Genomic DNA, 27,216 nt, shown 5'->3' on the forward strand with positions numbered 1-27,216 from the left:
GAAAACCTGTATTTCCCAGAAAGCTAGGGTCAGACATGTTTTGTGGGAATTCTACCAAACATTTATAAAAAAGACACTGCAACTATTATTTAAATTATTCCACAGCATAGCAGAAGAGGGAAAGCTTCCAAATGCCTTTTATAAATCAAGCATAATATTGATACCAACTAACCAGTCTCAAATCAGTGCAAAACTATCAAATGAAATATGACAAGCATAATTTAGCAGCACATCAAAAGACTAAAACATCACGATCAAACAGAGTTTGTTTGGGAATTCCCTGGCAGTCCAGTGGTTAGGACTCCACGCTTTCACTGTTGAGGGCGTGGGTTCAATCCCTGGTCAGGGAACTAAGATCCCACAAGCTTGGAGGCACAGCCAAAAAAAAAAAGTTTGTTTCAGGAATACAAAGATGATTTAATATTATAAAACATATTAATAAAAATTAACAGATCTGAGGAGAAAAATAATATCATCTCTCTATTTTCAGGAAAAGTGTCCAATAATATCATTCTTAAAAAAACACATAAAATCGGACAGGCATTTTCTTAACAGCATAAAATACAACTATTGCAATCCGAAAGGCAGCATCCCACTTCATAAACACTGGAATTATTCCCATCAAAGTCAGGAATAAGAAAAAGTTGTCCACTATCAGGACTATTTTCTGATTTTTTTAAAGTTATACTAGCCAATATAATTAGAAAAGAAAGAAATTAAAGGTGTAAAAAGTAGAAGAATTAAAATTATATTGGCAGATGATATGACTGTTTACTAAGAAAACTCAAGAGAACCAACTGAAAAATTACTATACACAATGAGGGTAATTCAGTAAAGCTCTCTAGATTAAAAAGAACTCAATGATAATAGCAACAAAAAAGATAAAATTCTTAGATATAATCCAACAAGAAATGTACCAGATTTATATGAAGAAGAACTTAAAATACCCCTGAGAGACAGACACAAAAGAAGTCTTAAACAATTGGAAAGACACACTGTGTTTCTGGACAGGAAGATTCAACATCACATTTATGATGTCAATTTTCTCTATGTTCATCTGTCAACTTAGTATGATCCTAACACAAGTATCAAAAGGTTTTTTTTTAAGCTCTGAATAAGCTAAATCTGAAATTAATATAAACTTTAAAACATATAAGCAGACTTCCCTGGTGGCACAGTGGTTAAGGATCCGCCTGCCAATGCAGGGGACACAGGTTCGAGTCCTGGTCCTGGAAGATCCCACATGCTGCTGAGCAACTAAGCCCATGCGCCACAACTACTGAGCCTGCGCTCTAGAGCCTGTGAGCCACAGTTACTGAAGCCTGCGCGCCTAGAGCCCGTGCTCCGCAACAAGAGAAGCCACCACAATGAGAAGCCCGTGCACTGCAATGAAGAGTAGCCCCCACTCGATGCAACTAGAGAAAGTCCACGTGCAGCAACAAAGACCTAACACAGCCAAGAAAAAAGAAAAAACATAAGCGACTAGGAAAAACTTGGAAAAAGAAGAAAATTGTATTGGGGGTTGGGGAGAGGGACAGACTATTCCTTTTTTTTTTTTTTAATTTATTTATTTTTGGCTGCGTTGGGTCTTCATTGCTGCGTGTGGGCTTTCTCTAGTTGTGGAGAGTGGGGGCTACTCTTGTTGCAGAGCATGGGCTCTAGGCACGAGGGCTTCAGTAGTTGTGGCTCGCGGGCTCTAGAACGCAGGCTCAATAGTTGTGGCGCACAGGCTTAGTTGCTCCACGGCATGTGGGATCTTCCTGGACCAGGGCTCGAACCCGTGTCCCCTGCATTGGGAGGCGGATTCTTAACCACTGCGCCACCAGGGAAGCCCCCAGACTATCCCTTTTTAAGATAGTAAAGCACTTAAAAGCTACAATAATTAAAACAGTGTGATACTGGCCCCAGAACAAATAGGTAAATCAATGAAGAAGAAAGGAAAGTTCAGGAATATGTCCAAATATGTATGGGAATTTAATATCTGACAAAAGTGGAATTTCATTTTATTTTTAAAAAAATACACCTTTATTTTATTTTTTGGCCACACCGTGCAGCATGCAGGATCTTAGTTCCCTGACGCTCAGAGCCTTAACCACTGGACCGCCAGGGAAGTCCCCAAAAGTAGAATTTTAAATTAGCGGACAAAAGATGAATTATTCAAAAAATGGTGCTGGGACAAATGGATAGGCATCTGGGGAAAATTAAGTTGGTTCCACTGTTCTTAAAACCAAAATAAATTCTATACAAATCAATAATATTAATTAAAAGAATTTATATTAAATTCAAGGTAGACCTTCAATGTATAACATACTCCATAAGCTACACATAAAAAGACTAACAGGGACTTCCCTGGTGGCGCAGTGGTTAAGAATCCGCCTCCCAATGCAGGGGACACGGGTTCAAGCCCTGGTCCGGGAAGATCCCACATGCCGCGGAGCAACTAAGCCCGTGTGCCACAACTACTGAGCCGGTGTTCTAGAGCCCGCGAGCCACAACTACTGAGCCCACATGCCACAACTGCTGAAGTCTGTGTGCCTAGAGCCCATGCTCCGCGGCAGGAGAGGCCACAGCAGTGAGAGGCCCATGCACCACAAGGAGGAGTAGCCCCCACTCACTGCAACTAGAAAAAGCCCGCGTGCAGCAATGAAGACCCAACGCAGCCAAAAATAAATAAGTAAAAAAAAAAAAAGAAATTTTTTTTTTTGGCCATGCTGCACAGCTTGCGAGATCTTAGTTCCCCTATCAGGGATCGAACCCAGGTCCCAGCAGTGAGAGCACCCAAGTCCTAACCACTGGAATGCCAGGGAATTCCCCAAAAGACTGATATATCTGATTACAGAAAAATAAAAAGTATTTGCATGTCTATCTGAGTGCAGTGTATATACATTCTAGAATTTAAAATTATAACTACGGCTATGTATAAGCAATTTTTTATTGTTAAAATGCTGAAAACAGTTTAGAAAATAAAAGCCACAAACAGGTCCAAGAGACACTATACGTACTTTTCTTATATATTTAGTCACACCAATGTATATCTATCATTTTTTAAATGGCCTATTTTAAACTGGTGACCTAGTTTTGCATATAGTGATGTACTCTGATCTTTTTTCCATGTCATTAAATATACTTTTAAAATAAAATGAAACAATGTCTGCACGGAATGCTGACAAAATGTTGAAATAGGATGACTGATACATAGGGATACATTATACTAGCCAGTCTACCTTTTTAAATGTTTGAAAACTTTCACGTTAAAAAGTTTAGCAAAAAAGTCTGTATGAGAAAATCACAAAAAGTAGAGTTAAAAGACAACAATCTGAGAAAAAAAAATTTGCAACTCATATCACAGACATACAAAACAGAGAGTTCCTCCAAATCTACAAGACAAAGATCAACAAACCCAATTGAAAAATGAGTAAAGAGTATAGAGTCACGTCAAAGGAAAGGAAATACAACTGGTTCTTAAGCATGTGAAAAGATGTTCAACCTTACTCATAAGAGAAATTAAAAACTATTCCAGGATACCATTTTTTAACCTATCAGATATCGCAGAATACACCGCCTCTGTTGTCTACTATCATCTAAGGACTGTCCCTTCAACTGTCCCTTTGAGAATATAGATTCTAATTTTTCCATAGTGTTGTTCTATAGTGTAGTAACTTATGATGATTACCAGAAACAAAAACAAGAGGGTGCTTAAGAAATATACAACACAGTGGCTGGTAACTGAATCTGCACTGTATTGTCAGGCGTCCCTGAGGTAGTGATGATTGAGCTAAAGAAGTCTGTGTTTTGCAAGGGAATGTTTCATAAATGAAGAGACAGCAAAAGAAAAGCCTGGGACATGAGGAGTATGGTGCATTTGAGAAACTGAAAGATGGTCAATGTGGCTAGCAAGGCAGAGACCAGCACAAGATGAGATTAGACACAGAAAACAGCCAAACACAAACAGTGCCTTAGAGGTTCTGGTTTTATTCCTAAGAGCAATGGGAAGCTTTAAGCATTATGATAATGGTAGTGATGATATCACTATTACCATTTTACACAGTAGGGAACTCATTCAGAGAAGTGAAGAATCTTGCCTAAGATCCCACAGCTGTTAAGTGGTACAGCCAAGATCCACATCTGTATGATGCTTTCAGCTTAATTTTTAGCCAATGACACTGTGCTGGGAATGGGTTTTCTGATTAATATCCATCAACTTTCACCTAGAACTGGTTGAAAGTAAAAATCCAAAACTGGTTTTATCTGGATTATTTATGGTAAAAAGTATAGAGCTATCTTTTTTTTTTTGCGGTACGCGGGCCTCTCACTGTTGCGGCCTCTCCTGTTGCGGAGCACAGGCTCCAGATGCGCAGGCTCAGCGGCCATGGCTCACAGGCCCAGCCACTCCGCAGCATGTGGGATCTTCCCGGACCGGGGCACGAACCCGTGTCCCCTGCATTGGCAGGCAAACTCTCAACCACTGCGCCACCAGGGAAGTCCCTAGAGCTATCTTTATATAAAGAGTCTAAAGGAAAAAGAAAAATAGATCTGTTGCAATATGGCCATCTTACTTGCTTAAGGATTCCATCTTACCTCAGAGGTATATTTTTGACAATCGTCTCTTAAAGTGAGTGAACTTTTTTTGGCAGGAGGAACATGGTCACTTTCATCAAGCCTACAGTGAAATCTCTTCCTAGATACAAGATCCAAATTAGCAGGAGGCTCTTCGGAATCATCTCTTCCAGAATTAGGTAAACACATGTCATCCTGACCAGCTGAAGTTACTGGAAAACTGATACTGCATAGAAAATACACACACATTAAATTAGTTATTTTATGAGGTTAAAGCCTGAGCTATTCCAATGAAAACTGCCAAAAAACTTCAAAGTAACTAATATATACATGGCCATGGCCACAAAAATGTTAGTTTTGAGCTCCATTCATACTTAAAAGCTCACAACTTAAGTTCCATAATATTGAATTAAATCTGAGGCATAAAAATAATGTTTTCTTTGTCAGTAAAGTTAAATTTTATTCTAAAATGTCTCTTCCTAATATAAAAGGCTTCAAATTCTAATGTTACTTGATAGGCAATTAAGCATCTTAACCAATGACTATTAAAATACAACTTAAGAATTCTACAGCAAAGAATTAAAATGAATATCAAAAATATTTTAAAACGTATCCTTTGTACTATTTTTGCAACTTTCTGTGAATGTATATTTATTTCAGAATTTAAAAAATATATAAATGTATACAGAGTAACCTTTAACAGATGCTATTTTATGATTCAGATTGCTAAATTTTTTTAGCTTTCAAAATACTTAAAATACCAACAAAGTTTCATACAAAAGTATTATATTATACATTTAAATGGCATCTTTATCAGATATAAAATCAGTAATTTCTTCTCTAATTTACCACATAATTACTAAATAAGATCTCCATGACAATTACAAATAATGTTGTTGAATGGCTTGTTCAATCAATACTATTCAATTCATAAAGCACCCCTTCCCCGTAGCAAAAACAGTTTAGTTGATTCATTACCTCATGTCTCCCTTTTCTTCTGTATTCACTGATTTGACCAATATGGGGGCTGGCAGTAAAGGGTTTGGCATTAACTGCATAGTGGTATCAGCAAATTCTTCTACTCCATTGGTTGGGATTTCCACCAGAGTTAAAATGAATGCTTGTTCATCCTCATCTTCTTGATGTACATTAGCAACTAGATTCATTATCAAAGTTTAAAAGTTAGTAATGAAAAGCTGAACCATGAAATGACAGAAAATCATTAATTTATTTCACTTCTAAAAAGTCTCATGACAACTTATCCCGAAGAATAAAAAACTAAATTATACCCCTCAAGAAACAAATAAATAAAAATTTTGTAAAGGATAAAGATGATTCACTATGGAGAAGATTTATAATTCCTTTTTTTTTAAGATTTATAATTCTGAATAACAAAACTTATATACAAAATACTTCAAGTTTTTTTTTTTTTTTTAATTTAAGGCCATCATAGACCAACAAAAACTGCTTTGTTTTTCCATAGTCAAATGGGCAGTAAAAAACATACTATTAGGTTCTAAGACTCTACTGAAGCAGATTATCATACCTGTTAGGTCTTGAGGATTGTTTATATTCTCTTGTTGGACTTCTGGAATACTACACTGCCATAAAAAATTAAAATGAAAGAGTGAGGTTGACCAAATCTCAGTTTTAAAAGTTTTCCTGACAATGTGATACTGTGATCAGTTATTGTTTCAAAACTCAACAACTTATCTAACCTATATAGAGAAATTTTCAAGTGTTTTGAAACTTTTAGTTGTACCAATAAATTTCTGATTCATTTAAATAAACACATATATATACACAAGGGAATTACGACTAAACTGTTAAATATGTATAGGCTATGAAATGATTTTTGAAGTAACAGAAAAGGGAGATCCAAACACTTCAACCTTCTCTCTATCCCCATCACAGCAGCCACTGTACCATTAGTAGGTGACATGTATATGGAAGCAAACTGGTCTCCTTGCCCCCAGCACGGCCCCCTCCAATCTGTTTTCCACAAAACTGTAAACATTGTTTTCTCTAAAATGCAATTCCAATTGTAATTCTCTACTGCTTAAGATCTTAAAACTTTCATTTTGCAACCAACAATGTCAGTAATTGACTCAGGCAAGAATCATCAATGCATACTAAATTACTTACTAAGTGGAAAAGATGCAATTATAATGGAGAAAACTGGTAGGTACCATTCTACCCAAGTGATCAGTCACCAACACTAATAATGGGACAAACCAACATTATGTGTCCCCTGATATGATGCAAAAGAAGAGCAAAACATCGCCTATGTAGTACTCTTGCAAAAAAACGTTTAACCTGAATCTAATAATGAGGAAGCAGTAAAAGAAATCCAGATTACAGACTAACTTGGACTCTTCTAAAATGTCAAGTACACAAAAGAGGAAAAAGGGCAAGAGGACTACTCTAGATTAAAAAAGTAAGAAGAAATGACAGCTAAATGCACTGTAAGAGGTTTGACTGCAACTGTATATTACACATTATTATTAAATCAATGTTAGGTAGTATGGTAATATTGAGTGTGGTAATAGTATTGTCATTTTTCTGTAAGAGAACGTCCTTGGTCTTAGATACAAGCTGGAGTATTTGTGGGTGAAGACTCATGTCTACAACTTACTTTCAGATGGTTTAGTTGTTTTAAAGTACCTACCAAGATGGAGAGCAACACAGAAAATAATGTTTAGAGCTAGGTATGCACACAAATGAGGCAAAATGTTAACAGATTTCTATGTAAGATTCTTGCAACTTTTCTCTAAATTTGAAATTATTTCAAAATAAAAAGTAAAAATTAAAAAGTTGGGTGGTAGGGGAAAATCCCATAACTTTGGATGTAACCCAAACTCCTTAGCAAGCCATAAAAATTCATTTTATGATCTGTCCCCAGGCTACCTAACTTCATCTCTAAGCACTTTCTTCATTTATATTCCACTCATAGTTACTTATACAGTCCCTGAGCATGTCATACGGTTTCACACTTGTTCTTTGTACATGTTCCTCTCCCTGTAACTGGCTAATTCATACTTGTTCTTCCAGATCAAGGATTTGCTCAGTGCTGGATGCACATTAGAATAACCTGGGGAACTTTAAAAAAAAAAAAAAAGCTAATGCCTGGGCTCCGCCCACTGCCCCCACCAGATTAGTTTCGCTGGATTGGGTTGAGGGCCACTCCAACTGAGTCCCACAGAACTCTCTTTCATAACACCTATCAGACTGAGTTTAACCATTCATTTACTCATCTGTTCCTCGCAAGGTTGTATTCCAAGTATCTCACACAGTACTGCACACACAACATCTCAATAAACACTTGCTCTGAGAATGAACTTCTCAGATTCAGGGGCTAAGAAGCAAGAGTTCTCTCTGTACAAAACACTTCCTCTTTCAAAGCTTTTACAACAAAGCTAGGTATTGGTTATTTTATCTCTACGTTCCAGAGACTAAAAACATATTCAATACATTCTTGCAAAGGCAAAATTATAGGGAAAGAAAAAAGATCAGGGGTGGGGGGTGGAGAGAAGGAGTAACTAAAAAGGACCCTGGAAAAGTTGGGGAGTGATGGAATTGTTCATGTATTGGTTATATGATTATATAGGTTTATGAAAATCTGTAGAACTGAACACTAAAAAGGGTAAAGTTTATTGTGTGTAAATTAGAACTTAACGTTTTAAATAAGGAATAAACAGCTGGCCACCCCGTCATATTTTACATTCTTTTACCTCTGGCACATGGAGTATAAGCACACTGTCTCCGTTAGAGTCCTTTCCCAGGGGCTCTTCGACAGAACTCTCACCAAGACCCATACCCAAACCAAGTGTGTGGGGCCTTGACTCAGATGAAACAACAGGAGCAACTGAAGACAGCTGAACCTCTGCAGACCTCCCTTCTTCATCTTCATCTCTGAAAGACAGATTAGTATGTATCTGAAATCAAGGAGACAACCACAGAACTATGTTTAGAACTAGGTATGTCAAAGTTCATCTAATTTAATGGTTTTCAAACTTTTAAGATAGATGTAATGCAACAGAACAAATTCTTACAGCTACTGCTTATGCCTATAGTTGACACAGAACAGAAATCAAGTCCCAGACTATCTTTCCTCTTTTACCTTCCAGTTAGGCGTGCTTCTTGTGAAATACTGGTTTCTTCAATACCGTGTACAGATGCCAATTTGCTCTGCTCCTTACTCTCTGCTGTTGTAACCGATTCAAGGTTTTTATCTTCTAGTTCTCTCTCTTTAGAAGCATTTTTCTCAGTTTCTTAAATAAAAAATACATTTAAAATATAGCCCAAAATAGTAAAGTCAAAATCTCCATATTAGAAACATATTCTGTTTTCAAAGACCACTACCGTAGTGGCTCTTCCAAACTTCTCCTAATCCAAAAAGCAAGCTTATTCACATGGCAAAAAGGTGGTCTGGATCACTTACACTGTTTAACATAAATGAGATAATTAATGAGTCTGCACTGCATATATTTCACTCCTGGCAGCCACAGCTATTGTATCTCTACTTTACTGTAATAGCAGTATAATCAGAAACCCACATACAGAAGAGGTTTAGAGGTGGGTACACAGGAGGCCTGGCTGGTTCCACCTTGGGGGAAGTGTTGGGGAGGGAGCTGTTCTGTAATGAATAATGTCAAAAAGCAGAAGAAAATGACGTCTGTATAAAAGAGGTAACTGGGGCCTGCACACTGAGAGACCTTCCGGGTACCACTCAAGCCAAAGTAATGAATTAACTAATTGAACCACAGGAATTGTTGGCTAAAAGAAAATCCCAAAGATCAAGAAACCGAAAACAGGGAAAAGATGATGCTAACTATCCAGATCTTCTACATGTGGGGTTGAATATAATCTAGGCAGCCTACCACTTACACTGCTTTTCCTGCTCCCACTAGTACCCTAAGGGATTGGGACCTTGGCAGGGAGGGGGCATGGAAAATATAGTTAGGCTATTGAAAAAATGATATAAGAGCACTATGTAATCATACGGAAAGATTTTTTTCAATATATTAATCTTTAAAAACAGCACTAACATATAAAGAACTCAATAATAAAAAGACAAATAACTCAATTCTAAAATGAGCATAGGGACTTCCCTCGCAGTTCAGTGGTTAAGACTCTGCCTTCCAATATAGGGAGTGCAGGTTTGATACATGGTTGGGGAGCTAAGATCCCACATGCCTCACAGCCAAAAAAAAAAAAAAAAACCAAAACAGAAGCAATACTGTAACAAATTCAATAAAGACTTTTTTTTTTTTTTTTTGCGGTACACGGGCCTCTCACTGTTGTGGCCTCTCCCGTTGTGGAGCACAGGTTCCGGAGGCACAGGCTCAGCGGCCATGGCTCACGGGCCTAGCCGCTCCGCAGCATGTGGGATCTTCCCGGACCGGGGCACGAACCCACGTCCCCTGCATCGGCAGGCAGACTCTCAACCACTGCGCCACCAGGGAAGCCCTCAATAAAGACTTTAAGAATGATCCACATCAAAAAACAAAAAATCTTAAATAATAAAATAAAATAAAATGAGCATAGATCTTGAGAGACATTTCTCTAATGAAGATATGCAAATAAGCACATAAAAAGATAGTCAACATCATTAGTGAACAGGGAAATGCAAATCAAAACCACAATGAGACACCGCAGAAATACAAAGGATCATAAGACACTACTACAAACAACTATATGCCAATAAAATGGACAACTTGGAAGAAATGGACAAATTCTTAGAAAGGTACAACCTTCCAAGACTGAACCAGGAAGAAAAAGAAAATATAAACAGACCAATCACAAGTAATGAAATTGAAACTTCAATTAAAAATCTTCCAACAAACAAAAGTCCAGGACCACATGGCTTCACAGGCAAATTCTATCAAACATTTGGAGAAGAGCTAACACCCATCCTTCTCAAACTCTTCCAAAAAACTGCAGAGGAAGGAACACTCCCAAGCTCATTCTATGAAGCCACCATCACCCTGATACCAAAACCAGACAAAGATATCACACACAAAAAAAGAAAATTACAGTCCAATATCACTGATGAACATAGATGCAAAAATCCTCAACAAAATACTAGCAAACAGAATCCAACAACACATTAAAAGGATCATACACCATGATCAAGTGGGATTTATCCCAGGGATGCAAGGATTCTTCAGTATTCGCAAATCAATCAATGTGATACACCATATTAACAAATTAAAGAATAAAAACCGTATGATCATCTCATGAGATGCAGAAAAAGCTTTTGACAAAATTCAACACCGATTTATGATAAAAACTCTCCAGAAAGTGGGCATAGAGGGAACCTACCTCAACATAATAAAGGCTGTATATGACAAACCCACAGCAAACATCATTCTCAATGGTGAAAAACTGAAAGCATTTCCTCTAAGATCAGGAACAAGACAAGGATGTCCACTCTCACCATGATTATTCAACATAATTTTGGAAGTCCTAGCCATGGCAATCAGAGAAGAAAAAGAAAGAGAAGGAATCCAAATTGGAAAAGAAGTAAAACTGTCACTGTTTGCAGATGACATGATACTACACATAGAGAATCCTAAAGATGCCACCAGAACTACTACTAGAGCTAATCAATGAATGTGGTAAAGCTGCAGGACACAAAATTAATGCACAGAAGTCTCTTGCATTCTTATACACTAACAACAAAAGATCAGAAAGAGAAATTAAGGAAACAATCCCATTTACCACTGCAACAAAAAGAATAAAATACCTAGGAATAAGCCTACCTAAGGAGGTAAAGACCTGTACTCAGAAAACTATAAGACACTGATGAAAGAAATCAAAAATGACACAAACAGAGAGATATACCATGTTCTTGGATTGGAAGAATAAATATTGTCAAAATAACTATACTACCCAAAGCAATCTACAGATTCAATGCAATCCCTAGCAAATTACCAATGGCATTTTTCAGAGAATTAGAACAAAACATTTTACAATTTATATGGAAACACAAAAGACCCCGAATAGCCAAAGCAATCTTGAAAAAGAAAAATGGAGCTGGAAGAACCAGGCTCCCTCACTTCCAACTATACTACAAAGCTACAATACTCAAGACAGTATGGTACTGGCACAAAAACAGAAATATAGATCAGTGGTACCGGATAGAAAGCCCAGAGATGAACCAACACACCTGTGTTTACCTAATCTATGACAAAGTAGGCGAGACTATACAATGGGGAAAAGACAGTCTCTTCAATAAGTGGTGCTGGGAAAACTGGACAGCCACATATAAAAGAATGAAATTAGAATACTCCCTAACACGATACACAAACGTAAACTCAAAATGGATTAAAGTCCTAAATGTAAAACCAGACACTATAAAACTCTTAGAGGAAAACATAGGAAGAACACTCTTTGACATACATCACAGCAAGATCTTTTTTACTCACCTCCTAGAATAATGACTATAAAAACAAAAATAAACAAATGGGACCTAATTAAACTTAGCTTTTGCACAGCAAAGGAAACCATAAACGAAACAGAAAGACAACCCTCTGAAAGGGAGAAAATATTTGCAAACAAAGCAACTGACAAGGGAATAATCTCCAAAATATACTAACAGCTCATGAAGCTCAGTATCAAAAAAAACAAACAACCCAATCAAAAAATGGGCAGAAGACCTAAATAGGCATTTCTCCAAAGAAGACATACAGATGGCCAAGAGGCACATAAAAAGACGCTCAACATCACTAATTATTAGAGAAGTGCAGATCAAGACTACAATGGGGTATTACCTCACACCGGTCAGAATGGCCATTATCAAAAAATCTACAAACAGTAAATGCTGGACAGGGTGTGGAGAAAAGGAAACTCTCTTGCTCTGTTGGTGGGAATGTAAATTGATACAGCCACGATGGAGAACAGTATGGAGGTTCCCTAAAAAACTAAAAATAGAACTACAGTACAACCCAACAATCCCACTACTGGACATATACCCTGAGAAAATCATAATTCACAAAGACACATGCACCCCAATGTTCATTGCAGCACTATTTACAATAGCCAGGACATGGAAGCAACATAAACGTCCATGAACAGATGCATGGATAAAGAAGATGTGGTACATATATACAATGGAATATTACTCAGCCATAAAAAGGAACAAAATTGGGTCATTTGTAGAGACGTGGGTGGACCTAGAATCTGTCATACAGAGTGAAGTAAGTCAGAAAGAGAAAAATATTGTATATTTTAATGCATATACGTGGAATCTAGAAAAATGGTACAGACAAACCTATTTGCAGGGCAGGAATAGAGACACAGACGTAGAGAACAGACGGACGTGTGGACATGGGTGGGGGAGCAAGGGTGGGTAGGATGAATTGGGAGATTGGGACTGACATATATACACTACCATGTGTAAAACAGATAGCTAGTGGGAACCTGCTGTATAGTGCAGGGAGCTCAGCTCGGTGTTCTGTGGTGACCTAGATGGGTGGGATGGGGGGGGAGGGAGGTCCAAGAGGGAGGGGATATATGTATACATATAGCTGATTCACTTCGTTGTACAGCAAAAACACAACATTGTAAAGCAATTATACCCCAATTAAAAAACACACACACACACAATGAGATAGCACTTCACACCCACTAGGATAGCTATACTCAAAGAGACAAATAATAACAAGTGTCTGGGAGGATGCAGAGAAACTGAAACCCTCACCAAATGTTGGTGAAAATATAAAATGGTGTAGCCACTTTTGTAACAGTTTGGCAGTTCCTCAAAAGGTTAAACACAGAATTACCACATGACCCAACAATTCTACTTGTAGGTATAAACCCAAGAGAAATAAAAATATATGTCCATACAAAAACTTATAAATGACTGTTCTTAGCAGCATTATTTATAATATGCAAAAGTTGAATATACTAACCATTGAATTGTATACTTTTTTTTTTTGGCCACTCAGCACAGTTTATGGGATCTTAGTTCCCTGACCAGGGATTGAACCCGTGCCCCTGCAGTGGAAGCACGGAGTCCTAACCACCGGACCACCAGGGAAATCCTGACTTGTACACTTTAAATGGGTGAATTCTATGGTATGTGAATTATCTCAATAAAAATGTTATTTTTAAGAAGCGCTGAATAGTATATATGATATAGTATACATATATTTTTGTTCTTGCTGAAAGGAATATACATGTGTATACATATATATGTATGTGTGCATGTATATATATGGGTGCTTGTGTGTATATACACACACCCTTATTTAGATGCTTATGTGTATAAAACATTTTTAGAAGTCTACAATAAAAACTGATACTGGAAATGGGATTAGGGGCTGGGAACCAAGGAAGAGGGAGGTTTTAAAATTCTTGACTTTTGGGTACTGTCTTATTTTTTGCCACATGCATGTATGCCTAAGAGATGTTTGCTTGAGTATTCATGTATAAACACACAGAGAAAAAAATATATATGAAGAGAAAGTTTGATCAAGTAAATATAGTGAAAGGGTAATAATTACTGAAACTAGTTGGTGGGTTTATGGGTATTTATTTTATAGCTCATTCTACTTTCTGTATGTTTTAACTTTTTAATAGTTAAAATAATTGTAACAACTGAATATTCCATTTGAAATGCTAATGAAATTTCTTGGGTCAAAGTAATTTTGTAACTTTCAAGGGAACAATAAAGTTTACCTCTTTGAATTTCCACTTCTCCTTTAGTTACAAACAAACTGGGAACTTCCTGATGAGCACCAAACCTGCTGGTCCCTAAAATTTTCTTAAGATTTGGCTTAGGCTTGGCAAATCTCCTTCTCATTCTCAAATTATTGGTCACTTCTGAAGCTGTCCTAGAAAGAGATGGGAAGAAAGAGAAATTAATCAACTGTGTAAGAATTCTCTCAGGATTCTGTGTAAGAATCTGGACCATGTCTGTAAAACTGGAACTATATTTACATAAAACTGTTTCAATAATGCTTAAAACACCCATTGTGGTAATTTTAATATGCAAACCATTAAACTAAAATCAAAATCTGCTAAACCTTACTTTAAAGGGTGAAAAATTAGCACTGCCCACCTTACATTTATTTGTTACTCAAAGCTATTGGCCAAATTGATGGTTGGTTTATATGTATTTATTAATTGAACACTAATTTATTTTATAAAACTCAAAAAACAATAATAGTTTAATAAAGCAAAATAAACCTGGATGATATAGAGTTTTCCTTTACTTCTTCCATTAAACCAATTTCTTCTTTAGTACTTTGTTCATCCAATATAATCTTGTTTTCTTCTACTGATGGAGATGTACTACGGATAGATGAAGAAGGTTCCTGACATTCATGAACAATTTTGAGATTTGTATTATCTGGGCAAAAAGGAATTTGGCTTTTATCGTTTGAATGAATATCAGGAAGTACACATACTCCTATTGCAGAAAAAAACAGAAAATTAAAATTGACCAAATACAAATAGATGTCCAAATAAGTCCTTCAACATGCAGCAATGGTAAAATTCTATGTTATTTTTATTTTTAATTTTTTTTTTTTTCTGGCCGCACCACGTGGCATGCAGGATCTTAGTTCCCCAACCAGGGATTGAACCCGTGCCCCCTTCAGTGGAAGCGGGGAGTCTTAACCACTGGACCGCCAGGGAATTCCCTAATTTTTTTTTTTTTTTGAGTAAACAATGTGTTAAAGATTTATTCAATTCATTAGAAGAGGACCAGCAGGGCTTCCCTGGTGGCGCAGTGGTTGAGAATCTGCCTGCTAATGCAGGGGACACGGGTTCGAGCCCTGGTCTGGGAGGATCCCACATGCCGCGGAGCAACTAGGCCCGTGAGCCACAACTACTGAGCCTGCGCGTCTGGAGCCTGTGCTCCGCAACGGGAGAGGCCGCGATAGTGAGGCCCGCGTACCGCAGTGAAGAGTGGCCCCCGCTTGCCACAACTAGAGAAAGCCCTCCCACAGAAACGAAGACCCAACACAGCAAAAATAAATAAAATAAATTAATAAACTCCTACCCCCAACATCTAAAAAAAAAAAAAAAAAAAGAAGAGGACCAGCAGAATGATAAAATGGGTAAAACACATTTGAGAAGCTATCTATGTTATTTTTAAAGTCTGCTCTTTTTGGCTCCAAGTTTAAATTTATGACCTCATATTTCACGCCAGAGATTTGATATGTTCTAAGTTTAATAATTCTTATAGACTGAAACTTTTCTGTTATTATAATTAAAAATAAATCTTTTTGTTACTTTCAGTAACTATATAACCTCAGATGAATTTCCAGATAGGATTATCTTCATTTATAATTTTTTAAAACCTGTATTTTACGTTCCAGACATTTGTGACAGGCTACAATGCAATACTCTGCCATTGAAAAAGGAGCCCTATAGGGAACACAAATCAGAGACTTTCCTGATAAATATATAGTTATGGGCCAAGAAATGTGACACTTAAAACAAATGGCAGGTCACTCATCAGCAGTTAAAATGATTAACAGGATTATAAGTAACATGATTATCCATTTAATGTGAAGTAGAAGGTACTTTGATAGTAAAGACCATAGCCTAAATAAAATACTAAGAGTCTGGGTTGACATATTTTTTGGCTCAGTCCAAACTAACAGAATAGTCTAAACTAAATTATCTCAATGACTACTATTGCCCCTTCATACTGTATTTGACTGTCATGTAATTGTGAAGACTATCTAAAGCAGTGGCTCCTTCGCTAAAGAAACGTGTGAAGAGATCAGTGATCAAGGAGTTCGGTTAACCAATGATGTTTATGATGATAAAGGTAGAGGATCCACTAGATTAACTATTCTACAAATACAAATTATCCTTAATAAACCCAGTGCACTATATGGAAATGGAGGCCATTAGAGGGCTAAGTAAGTAGTAAGTAGAATGGATCAATGCATACATATTACCTTTTCCGGAAAAATAACACAGTGACGCCAACTTCAAATGTAAAAGGCAGATATTCACTTAATATTCAAATATGGGTATATTTCTTAAAAGTTGGATTTTAAAGGTTTCTTTTTTTTGGTAGGACTTATCTTTTATTCTTACCATCACTCTGTTCTGTACTGATCTCTGACTGCAACACCAGACCTCCCATGGTAAGTAAAGTGATGGCAGCTTCAGTGCTTCCATCGTTGGTACCTTGTGAAAAACCAGATCAACATTAAAATAGAAGAATGAATCGGGAAATTTACGTTTGGTTGCTCAGAAAAGAATTTAATTTAGGTGTTTATCCTCTAGTAACAAGTTTCAAAACCCTCCATACCACTAACCCCTTACTAGGGTAGTGTTTCATTCAGCTTATATACTATAAATAGAGCATCAACTGTTGACTTTTACTCACTGAAAATGCCTCCTTCTCGTTAAATAACTTAATACCTTCAAAGGAAATACATCTGTGCAAGTCAGAGAAAATAAATACTTCTTTATCAAACATTTAATCACTCTCTAAAGCAGCATTCCAAGAACCCAAGTTTCTCCTAGAGATAACATATTCAAACTGCTGGATCTTTTCATTCAATTCTCCAGCAAACTGACTCATTTACTAATTACCACCACTATTAAATCACTCTGTTCATTGGTGTTAACCAAGTATTTTTAGCTGTTTCCTTATTAACAGTTACCTGTTTCAGCTTGGGAATGTTCACCTGTGGTCATTTCCTAAAAGAGGAAAAGAAAAGTAATAGCTTAGGTATTTTCCCAAACACATGTTCCATATCTCAAAGCACTACATTTTACAGGTCTTTCTATGCTTTTGGTTACAATGGAGTGGAAATTTATAATTATTCATAAAATTTCATAAACAAGAACAGAAATCATTTAAAAGCCAAATATTTTCATCTCTTGCTCCTTCTTTTACCTTTTGCTTGTATTATACGCAAATTTTAATTCTCATCATATGCAACAAGCATCTGCCTTTCTTCTTCAATTTCATAATCCTTCAACTTTAGTCACATCTGCTGCTAGTTTTGACTCAATGGAAACCAAGGTCTGAACAATATCACAAATTTTTTACACTACTAGGTGGCTTAAAAATTAAATGAATTTTAATAAATTAAGAAGGTATAGGATCTATGTCCAGCATGACAGCATGAGGAGCTCTGCTGACCCTCTCCCCAATGAAACTGGTAAAATTTATTAAAGAACCACCATTTAAAGCCTCTGGAAATGGTCCTAAGGGCATGAGATGCACATATATTCGATAAAATTGTTGAAAATTCAGTAACAAAGGTGAAAGTCTGTGGTATTTGAGCTAAGACTGCTTTTTCCCTCCTTCCAGCTCAGTGAGGCAGACTCCACCTCAGACTGCTGCGGCCAGGAAAACAGGGTCCTTCTCCCTGCAGGCCCCACTTGGAGGGCTTTCAGCTCCTAATATCACAAGAACCTCGTGTCAGATTCATCAGAGATAACAGGCCAGTATCTATTATGATATGGACAAAAAAATCCCCAATAAAATACTAGCAAACTGAATCCAACAACATATAAAAATTATATGCCATGGGGACTTCCCTGGTGGTCCAGTGGTAAAGAATCCATCTTCCAATGCAGGGGACGGGGGTTCGATCCCTGGCCGGGGAACTAAGATCCCACATTTTGCGGGGCAACTAAGCCCACGTGACACAACTACTGGGCTCACGTGCCTCAACAAGAGAGTCCCCGTGCCACAAACTATGGAGCCTACGCGCCTTGGAGCCCACGTGCCACAACGAAGACCTGACGCAGCCAAAACAATAAAGAAAATAAATAAATATAAAAAAAAAATTATATGCCATGACTAAGTAGAATTTATCCGAGGGATGCAACTTTTGGTTTAATATCCAAAATTCAATCAATGTAATACATCGTATCAATACAATAAAAGACAATTACATGATCGTCTCAAGAGATGCAGAAAAAGCATATGACAAATTCCAACACTCTTTCATGATAAAACACTCACACAAACTAGGAACAGAATGGAACTTTTTCAATTTGAAAAAGGGCATCTATGAAAAAAACTACATCTAACATCAAACTTAATGGTGAAAGACTGGATGCTTTCCCCTACTTTTATTCAACATTGTACTGGAGTTCTAGACAGGGTAATTAGGCAAGAAAAGAAATAAAAGACATCCAGGCTGGAATGTGTTATAAACTGAATTATGTCTTTCAGAAAGATATGTTGAAGTCTTAACCCCCAGTACTGTGAAGGTGACCTTATTTGGAAATAGAGTTTTCCTAGATGTAATCAAGTGAAGATGAGGTTATAGTGGATTAGGGTTAGCCTTAATCCAATAAGACTGGTGTCCTTAAAAGAAAAGAAACACAGACACGCATACAGGGACAACACCATGTGGCAATGGAGGCAAAGGTTGGACTTGTGTTGCCACAAGCCAAGGAATGACACGGAATGCCAGCAACTGCCAGAAGGTAAGAGAAAGTCCCAAGATGATTTCTACCTCAGAGCCACCAGAAGCACCCATCACCAGGGGCATCTTGATTTTGGAATTCTAGCCTCTAGAACTATGACAGAATAAATTTCTGTGGTTTTAAGCCACCCAGCTCGTGGTACTTTGTTACAGCAGCCCTACAAAAGTAATACAGAAAGACAGAAGTAAAACTATCTCTATTCACATATGCCATGATCTTATATGTAGAAAATCCTAAGGAATCCACTAAAAAACTATTAGAACTAATAAATGAGTCCAGCAAAGTTGCAGGATACAAGACCAATATATAAAAATCAAACGTATTCCTATAAACTTGCAATAAACAAACCAAAAATGAAATTAAGGAAACAATTCCATTCACAATAGCATCAAAAATAATAATATACTTGAAAATGAAGTTAAGGAAATGCAAAGCTCATACTCTGAAAACTACAAAACATTGTTGAAAGAAATCAAAGAAGAGCGAAGTAAATGGGAAAATATCCCATGTTCATTGACTGAAAGACTCAAACATTGTTAAGAGGGCAACACCTGCTCCCCCAACTGATCTACAGATTCAATGCAATCCCAACCAGAATCTCAGCTGATGTCTTTGTACAAACTGACAAGTTGATTTCAAAATTCATATGGAATTGCAAGGGACTCATGATAGCCAAAATAAAATAGGATAAAACAGAATAAAATAGGATGACTTACACTTATTAATTCCAAAACTTATTACAAAGCAACAAATCAACAGAGCCTCACCAGCATAAAGACAGACAAATAAATCAATGGAATAGAATTGAGAGTCCACATATCTTCAGCCAACGAATTTTTGACAAAAATAAAAGACCATTCAATAGGGAAAGAACAGTTTTTTCAAAGAAATGGTGCAACAACTAGATAGTCATATGCAAAAGAATGAAGTGGGACTCTAATCTCACGCCATATAAAAAATTAACTCAAAATGGGGAGAATTCCCTGGCAGTCCAACAGTTAGCACTTGGTGCGTCCACTGCTGGGGGCCCGGGTTCAATCTCTGGTCGGAGAACTAAGATCCCGCAAGCTGTGTGGCATGGCCAAAAAAAAAAAATTAACTCAAAATGGATTAAAGACTTAAATGTAAAACAGGATAAATCTTCATGACCTTGGCTTTGGGAAAGGATTCGTAGATATGACAACAAAAGCATGAGCAACAAAAGAAAAAATAGATAAATGAAGTCCAAGTACTCTAAAGCAGTGGTCCGCAACCTTTTTGGCACCAGTGACCGGTTTCGTGGAAGACAATTTTTCCATGGATGGGGGAGGAGGGCGGATGGTTCAGGTGGTAATGAAAGTGATGCGGAGCGATGGGGAGTGGCAGGTGAAGCTTCACTTGCTCACCTCCTACTGTGTGGCCCGGTTCCTAACAGGCCGCGGATCTGTACCAGTACATGGCCCAGGGGTTGGGGACCGCTGCTCTAAAGGAAACCATCAAGAAAATGAAAAGACAACCCACAGAATGAGAAAAAATATCTGAAAATCACATATACGATTAGGAACTTGTATCCAGAATATAAAAAAATTCTTACAACTCAATAAAAAAAAGACAAATAGACCAAAAGAATTTTTAAATGGGCAAGGACTCCAAATAGACATTTCTCCAAAGAAGATATAAAAATAGCCAATAAAAGCATGTGAAAAGATGCTCAACATCATTAATCATTAGGGAATGCAAATCAAAACCATAATGAGGTACCATTTCACACCTACTAGGATGGTTAGATCCAAAAAATCAAATAAATATTGTCAGGATGTGAAGCAATTGGAGCCCTCATACACTGCTGGTGGGAATATAAAATGGTGCAGCAGCTTTGGAAAGCAGTTTGCTAGTTCCTCAAATGATTAAACAAAGTTACCATATGACACAGCAATTATACTCCTAGGAATGTACCCAAGAAAATGAAAACATATGTCCATACAGAAACTTGTACACAAATGTTTATAGCAGCATTATTTATAATGGCCAAAAGATGGAAACAACCTATATGTCCATGAACAGATGAATGAATAAAGGAAATGTAGTATATTCATATGGAATATGATTTGACCACAAAGAGGAATGAAGTACTAATACATGGTACAACATGAATGAACCTTGAAAACACTAGACTAAGTGAAAGAAACCAGGCACAAAGGACCATACTGTGTGTATATCTCCAGAATAGAGAAATCTATAGAGACAAAAAGTAGATCATTGGTTGCCTAGGCCTGGGGAAGGCTGGAAGGAAATAGGGGAACAACTGCCACTGGGCATAAGTCTTCTTTCTGAGGTGATGAAAAAGTTCTAAAATTGTGCATACAGCTGTAAATACACTAAAAGCCATTGAATTATACACTTTAAATGGATGAATTGTATAGTGTATGAATTGTATCTTAATAAAACTGTTTTTGAAAAAGTTGTAAGTCTTCATTTACAAAAACAAGATAAATACCAACTAAATAAGGAAGAGTGCCAAGCAAAAGGCAACTAAATATGTTTTAAATAATTTACATTTAGTATATATTTAATGCATCAGAATTTTAACATAAGTCTATGAGATATTGAGCTACTCCCACACACAGGAATCTATGCTTTTCAAGTCAAATATAAAAATCTATAAATTATTCACTAGTTTCTACCATTCATACTTACAGCTCCTAGAAATAATAGAACAATTTCTATCATACTAGTTAAGAACCATCTGTAAACCTAAAGCTTTTCAAAATAAACTTAGCCTTTTGAAAGTAAACAAAGAATTAAAGACAAAACATATTAAAATGGATGCTTACAACTGATAATGCATTCAAATTTTCTTCTTGTTTCATTTCCTGAGTAATCAAATCTACGTTTGATGAGAGATGATGTTCCACAACAGCTATGCATCCTACATCTGGGATATTCATGGGTATTTCAAGCTGTCAAAAAGAAAAGTTTCATTATTTCATTTTGGCATACTATCACAGAAAAACAAAATGAAGCATAAAATAAAATATTAAACTGAAGAAATAATTCACATTTATACATGATTTAAAAAACTGAAATATAGTAATTCTTAAACTGATTGACATCAGCTTGGCAAAAGTGAAACATTTAATGTTTTTGAGGGGTCTGTGATTCTTACAAACAATAAGCAAAACTTCCAGAGCTAATCGACTTAGTACCTAGCATTTCATTTTCCATTATCCCCAGTTTGTCCCTAATTTCCCACAGTTTCTCTCATCAGTCTGTCAACATTTATGAAATGCTTCCTAAAAACTAGAGGGCTACAGGTACAAGAATACAAAGCTCAATAAGACAAGTCGGTCCCTGCCTGCAAGGAACTCACAATCTAAGAAAAACAGACATGTAATCAACTATACACTGTTCCAAGTGCTATCATAGAGATGAGTTGAAAGCACTTAAAAAGATTTATCATACACATGACCCACCAAGGCAATTACTCTCTCCCACAACCCCAAAACCTGTATGATTCTTCACAGCGATGAATGGCCACGTAAAAAAATGAGTCCACTCACATTTACTCTTCATTTAGCAGGCTTATTTCAAAGATCCCTACAGTCTGGGGGTTAAAAACACTAAGATTTATCTCCTAGACTATAAACAAGGGAGTCTGGCTCCTATTCCCTTATTAACAGAGAGATGAGTATAAAAGACTGTGATTCAGTAGAAACTGAGCAGTCAAGTTTGAAAATCTACCTTTGAGACGTTTATTATAGTAACACCTATGTGTTCTGTGTCTGTCTGCTCAGATGCAATTAGAGAAAAATCTTTGCTAATATCCTATAGGCCTGGGATGAATTTTAAAAGTTCAAGTGATTTGAAAAGACAAAATATTTTCTGAAAAGCTGGGATTGGGGGGATAATGGGAATATTCTAGGTAACTGAAAGTTGGTTCTGTAAGCACTACACAGTTTCAAAGCTTTATTTTTTTAACAGCTTTATCTAGATATAATTTACATTCCATACAACTCGCCCATTTAAATTGTATAATTCGATTTTTTTGGTGATGCAAGCACAGATATGTACAACCATCAACATAGTTACTTTTAGAACATTTTCATCACTTCAAAAAAGAAACCCTTGATCTACTTTTTGTCTCTATAGATTTTCCTATTTTGGACATTTCATATTAATGGAATCATATAATATGTGATTTTTTGTTAACTGGTTTCTTTCACTTAGCATAATGTTTTCAAGGTTTCAAGGTTCATGTTGAAGTATATATCAATATTTTAGATCCCTTTATGATTTAATAACATGCCATTGCATTTCAATGCTTTTTAAAGGGGACATTTTCTAACATATAAACAAATTTCCCTGCCTTAGTAAACTGGCCATTAAGAATACAATTTAAGCTTTCCTTGCTCAATTATTATAATCAATGCTATTTAAGAAGGCATTCTGTGGGGCTTCCCTGGTGGCATAGTGGTTAAGAATCCGCTTGCCAATGCAGGGGACATGGGTTCAAGCCCTGGTCCAGGAAGATCCCACGTGCCGCGGAGCCACTAAGCCCATGTGCCACAACTACTGAGCCTGTGCTCTAGGGTCCGTGTGCCACAACTCCTGAGGCCACGTGCCACAGCTACTGAAGCCCGTGTGCCTAGAGCCCATGCTCCACAGCAAGAGAAGCCACCGCAATGAGAAGCCCGCGCACCGCAACGAAGAGTAGCTCCCACTCTCCGCAACTAGAGAAACCCTGCGCGGAGCAACAAAGACCCAACACAGCCTAAATAAATAAAATAAATTTAAAAAAAAAGAAGGCATTCTGTATTAATTCAGGGATATATCCTAGAATGTGATTTTCAGAAGTTAATTTCTAGTATTAGTTTTCACAAGCAATTTGCCTTTCACACAAAGAAATTGTAAAATACATAACATATAGCTAAATGAATTTTCATGCAGTGGTAACCAGCCATCCTTGCACAAAATTAACTTTCCTTTTACCTTTTCTTGGTTACAACCAAAGTTTAAATTCATTATCTTTACTTTGAACTTTAATTACAAGAAACCACTTCACATCATTTTTATTTAGCTTCAACCATTCCAACTAACTTTATAACATTTAGCATGGTATTATTAACAATGAATAAAAAAAGGTGAGTTTGGAATTCCATTTGTAATTCAAATGGCTTTTGAATCTACCATGAATACAAAACTGATTCAGATATGATACTCTATAAGCAAAATAAGTTACTGAAAATTGAGGCAGAAGAGAAAACTTTGAAGTTACAAAGTTAGACCAAGAGGCAAAAGAGTAAGGAGCTTTCATAATAAAGTAAGTTGAAGTAATATGTTCCTCTACCTCACATCCATTAGGATGGCTACTATCAAAAAAAAAAAAAAAAGGGGGCTTCCCTGGTGGCGCAGTGGTTGGGAGTCCGCCTGCCGATGCAGGGGACGTGGGTTCGTGCCCCGGTCCGGGAGGATCCCACATGCTGCGGAGAGGCTGGGCCCGTGGGCCATGGCCGCTGAGCCTGCACGTCCGGAGCCTGTGCTCCGCAGCGGGAGAGGCCATGGCGGTGAGAGGCCCACGTACAGCAAAAAAAAAAAAAAAAAAAAAACAGAAAAAACAAGTGTTGGTAAGGATGTGGAGACGTTGGAACCCTTGTACACTATTGGTACGCGGGCCTCTCACTGTTGTGGCCTCTCCCGTTGCGGAGCACAGGCTCCGGATGCGCAGGCTCAGCGGCCATGGCTCACGGGCCCAGCCGCTCCGCGGCATATGGGATCCTCCCAGACCGGGGCACGAACCCGTATCCCCTGCATCGGCAGGCGGACTCTCAACCACTGCGCCACCAGGGAGGCCCCCTTGTACACTATTGATAGAATGGTAGAATAAGGCAGCTGCTATGGAAAACAGTATGGGGGTTGCTCAAAAAATTAAACATCGATTTACAATTTACTATATTATCCAGCATTTCCACTTGCAGAATTGACAGCAGGGATTAGAAGAGATATTTGTATACCCATGTACATAGCAGTGTTCTTCATAATAGCCAAAAGGTGGAAGCAACCCAACTGTCCACTGACAGAAGAATAAACAAAATGTGGTACTGTATATACTGAATGGAATATTATTTAGCCCTTAAAAAGGACATCCTGGACTTCCCTGGTGGCACAGTGGTTAAGAATCTGCCTGCCAATGCAGGGGACACGGGTTCAATCCCTGGTCTGGGAAGATTCCACATGCCGCAGAGCAACTAAGCCCGTGCACCACAACTACTGAGCCTGTGCTCTAGAGCCCATGAGCCACAACTACTGAGCCTGTGCACTACAACTACTGAAGCCCGCGCACCCTAGAGCCCACGCACCACAACTGAGCACATGCGCTGCAACTATTGAAGCCTGCGGGCCTAGAGCCCATGCTCCACAACAAGAGAAGCCACCGCAATGAGAAGCCCGCAAACTGCAACAAGAGTAGCCCCTGCTCATCGCAACTAGAGAAAGCCCGTGTGCAGTAGCGAAGACCCAATGCAGCCAGAAAAAAGAAAAAAAAAGGGACATCCTGACATATGCTCCAGTATAGATGAACCTTGAAAGCATTATGCTAAGTGAAATAAGCCAGTCACAAAAAGGACAAACACTGTATGATTCCACTTACATGAGGGAACTAGAGTAAGTGGTTGCCACAGGCTACAGAGGAGGGAATAATCAGAATTATTGTTTAATAGGTACAGAGTTGTAGTTTTTCAAGATGAAAAAAAGTTCTGTGGATGGATGCACTTAATGCCACTGAACTGCAGGCTTTAAAATGGCTAAGACAGTAAATTTTATGTTACCTGTAACTTACCGCAATTAAAAAAAGAGAGAGGGCCTCCCTGGTGGCACAGTGGTTAAGAATCCACCTGCCAATGCAGGGGACGCAGGTTCAAGACCTGCGTCCTGATCCAGGAAGATCCCACATGACGAGGAGCAACTGGGCCCATGTACAACAACTACTGAGCCTGCGCTCTAGAGCCCGCGCACCACAACAAGAGAAGCCACCGCAATGAGAAGCCTGCGCACTGCAATGAAGACCCAACACAGCCAAAAATAAAGTAAACAAAATAAATAAATTTATTTTTAAAAAAGAGAGGGCTTCCCTGGTGGCACAATGGTTGAGAGTCCGCCTGCCAATGCAGGGGACGCGGGTTCGTGCCCCGGTCTGGGAAGATCCCACATGCTGCGGAGCGGCTGGGCCCGTGAGCCATGGCCACTGAGCCTGCACGTCTGGAGCCTGTGCTCCACGATGGGAGAGGCCACAACAGTGAGAGGCCCGCGTACCGCAAAAAAAAAAAAAAAAAAAAAAAAAAGAGAGAGAGAGAGAAAGAGAAAGAAATATGTCCCTTCTACATTCTCTACCAACCAGAGCTTAACTTGAGCTTACCACAAAGAGTTAATAGAAAACATCTGCCAAGTTTTTTGTTTTTTTTTTAATTAACCAGAAAGGAGATTAAGTAGCCCCCAGATACAAGTGAAATTAGATTTCTCTCAGTATTGTTATACTGATTACCTTGTGCTGGGCCTGGGTTGCAGGGGCTGAGTAAACACAGGAGATCACACAAGCCTATTTCTACTGATTTCCTAGGCTATGCAGCAGGCCCCAAACAAATTACTCTAATAATCTTCAAATCCTAATAATCACTAAGAGAAGAGATAATGATCCACTAAAAGCAAAAAACAAGTAAGATAAAGTTCCAAGGATTCAAAATTCAAACTACCTCTTCCATGGTTTCCTCAATCTGAGCAGACACCGGTTCAGGAGATCTGAGACCAACAGGTACAAACACTGGAGCTTTGTTTACTTCTTCTGGAGCAAGATGATAGCTTTCTTCTTCATAGTCAGACTCAAAGTCTTCTGCATCATCTTCGTCTTCTTCCTGGGAAGCTCGAAGAGTCACCAGCACAGGCTTAGAAGCTCTAGGTTCCTTCTTAGAGGTCTTACTCCGAATTCGTTTTGATCCACGCCCTTTGGGGATGTTTGGTTTAATCTTTCGACGCATTTTCCTTTCACTACGATCTATCTTACATTCAGAGGCAGAAGAGAGAGCTGTTCTTCGATCCACAGCAATTTTAGAATAATTTGATTCTTTTAACAGTTGTGGAGAGCTAGAGGTTTAATCAAAATAGCAACATAGTCATTACATGCATAAGGATAATTTTAATGAAAACCCAACTTATAAAGTGAAATCTCAATTCAAGCCATTCATATAAAATGCTCACCACCCATTC

At 37.8% G+C, this 27,216-nt stretch overlaps 1 protein-coding gene across 1 annotated transcript in view; it reads right to left on the reverse strand.

Annotated features, from left to right (window-relative positions):
- The window catches only part of BDP1 (BDP1 general transcription factor IIIB subunit), a gene marked incomplete at both ends in the record, with an annotated part of 91,708 nt that overhangs the window by 14,674 nt on the left and 49,818 nt on the right, over window positions 1-27,216 (reverse strand). The window contains 11 exons of the mRNA XM_079701958.1: window positions 4,579-4,783; window positions 5,536-5,713; window positions 6,104-6,158; window positions 8,289-8,469; window positions 8,678-8,828; window positions 14,242-14,396; window positions 14,752-14,974; window positions 16,621-16,713; window positions 17,196-17,232; window positions 21,795-21,920; window positions 26,706-27,093. Coding sequence (XP_079558084.1) covers window positions 4,579-4,783; window positions 5,536-5,713; window positions 6,104-6,158; window positions 8,289-8,469; window positions 8,678-8,828; window positions 14,242-14,396; window positions 14,752-14,974; window positions 16,621-16,713; window positions 17,196-17,232; window positions 21,795-21,920; window positions 26,706-27,093 — 1,792 coding nt within the window. The remainder of the gene's footprint in view (window positions 1-4,578; window positions 4,784-5,535; window positions 5,714-6,103; window positions 6,159-8,288; window positions 8,470-8,677; window positions 8,829-14,241; window positions 14,397-14,751; window positions 14,975-16,620; window positions 16,714-17,195; window positions 17,233-21,794; window positions 21,921-26,705; window positions 27,094-27,216) is intronic.

Source organism: Hyperoodon ampullatus (assembly GCF_949752795.1).
Source record: "Hyperoodon ampullatus genome assembly, chromosome: 4".
Lineage (NCBI taxonomy): Eukaryota > Metazoa > Chordata > Mammalia > Artiodactyla > Ziphiidae > Hyperoodon > Hyperoodon ampullatus.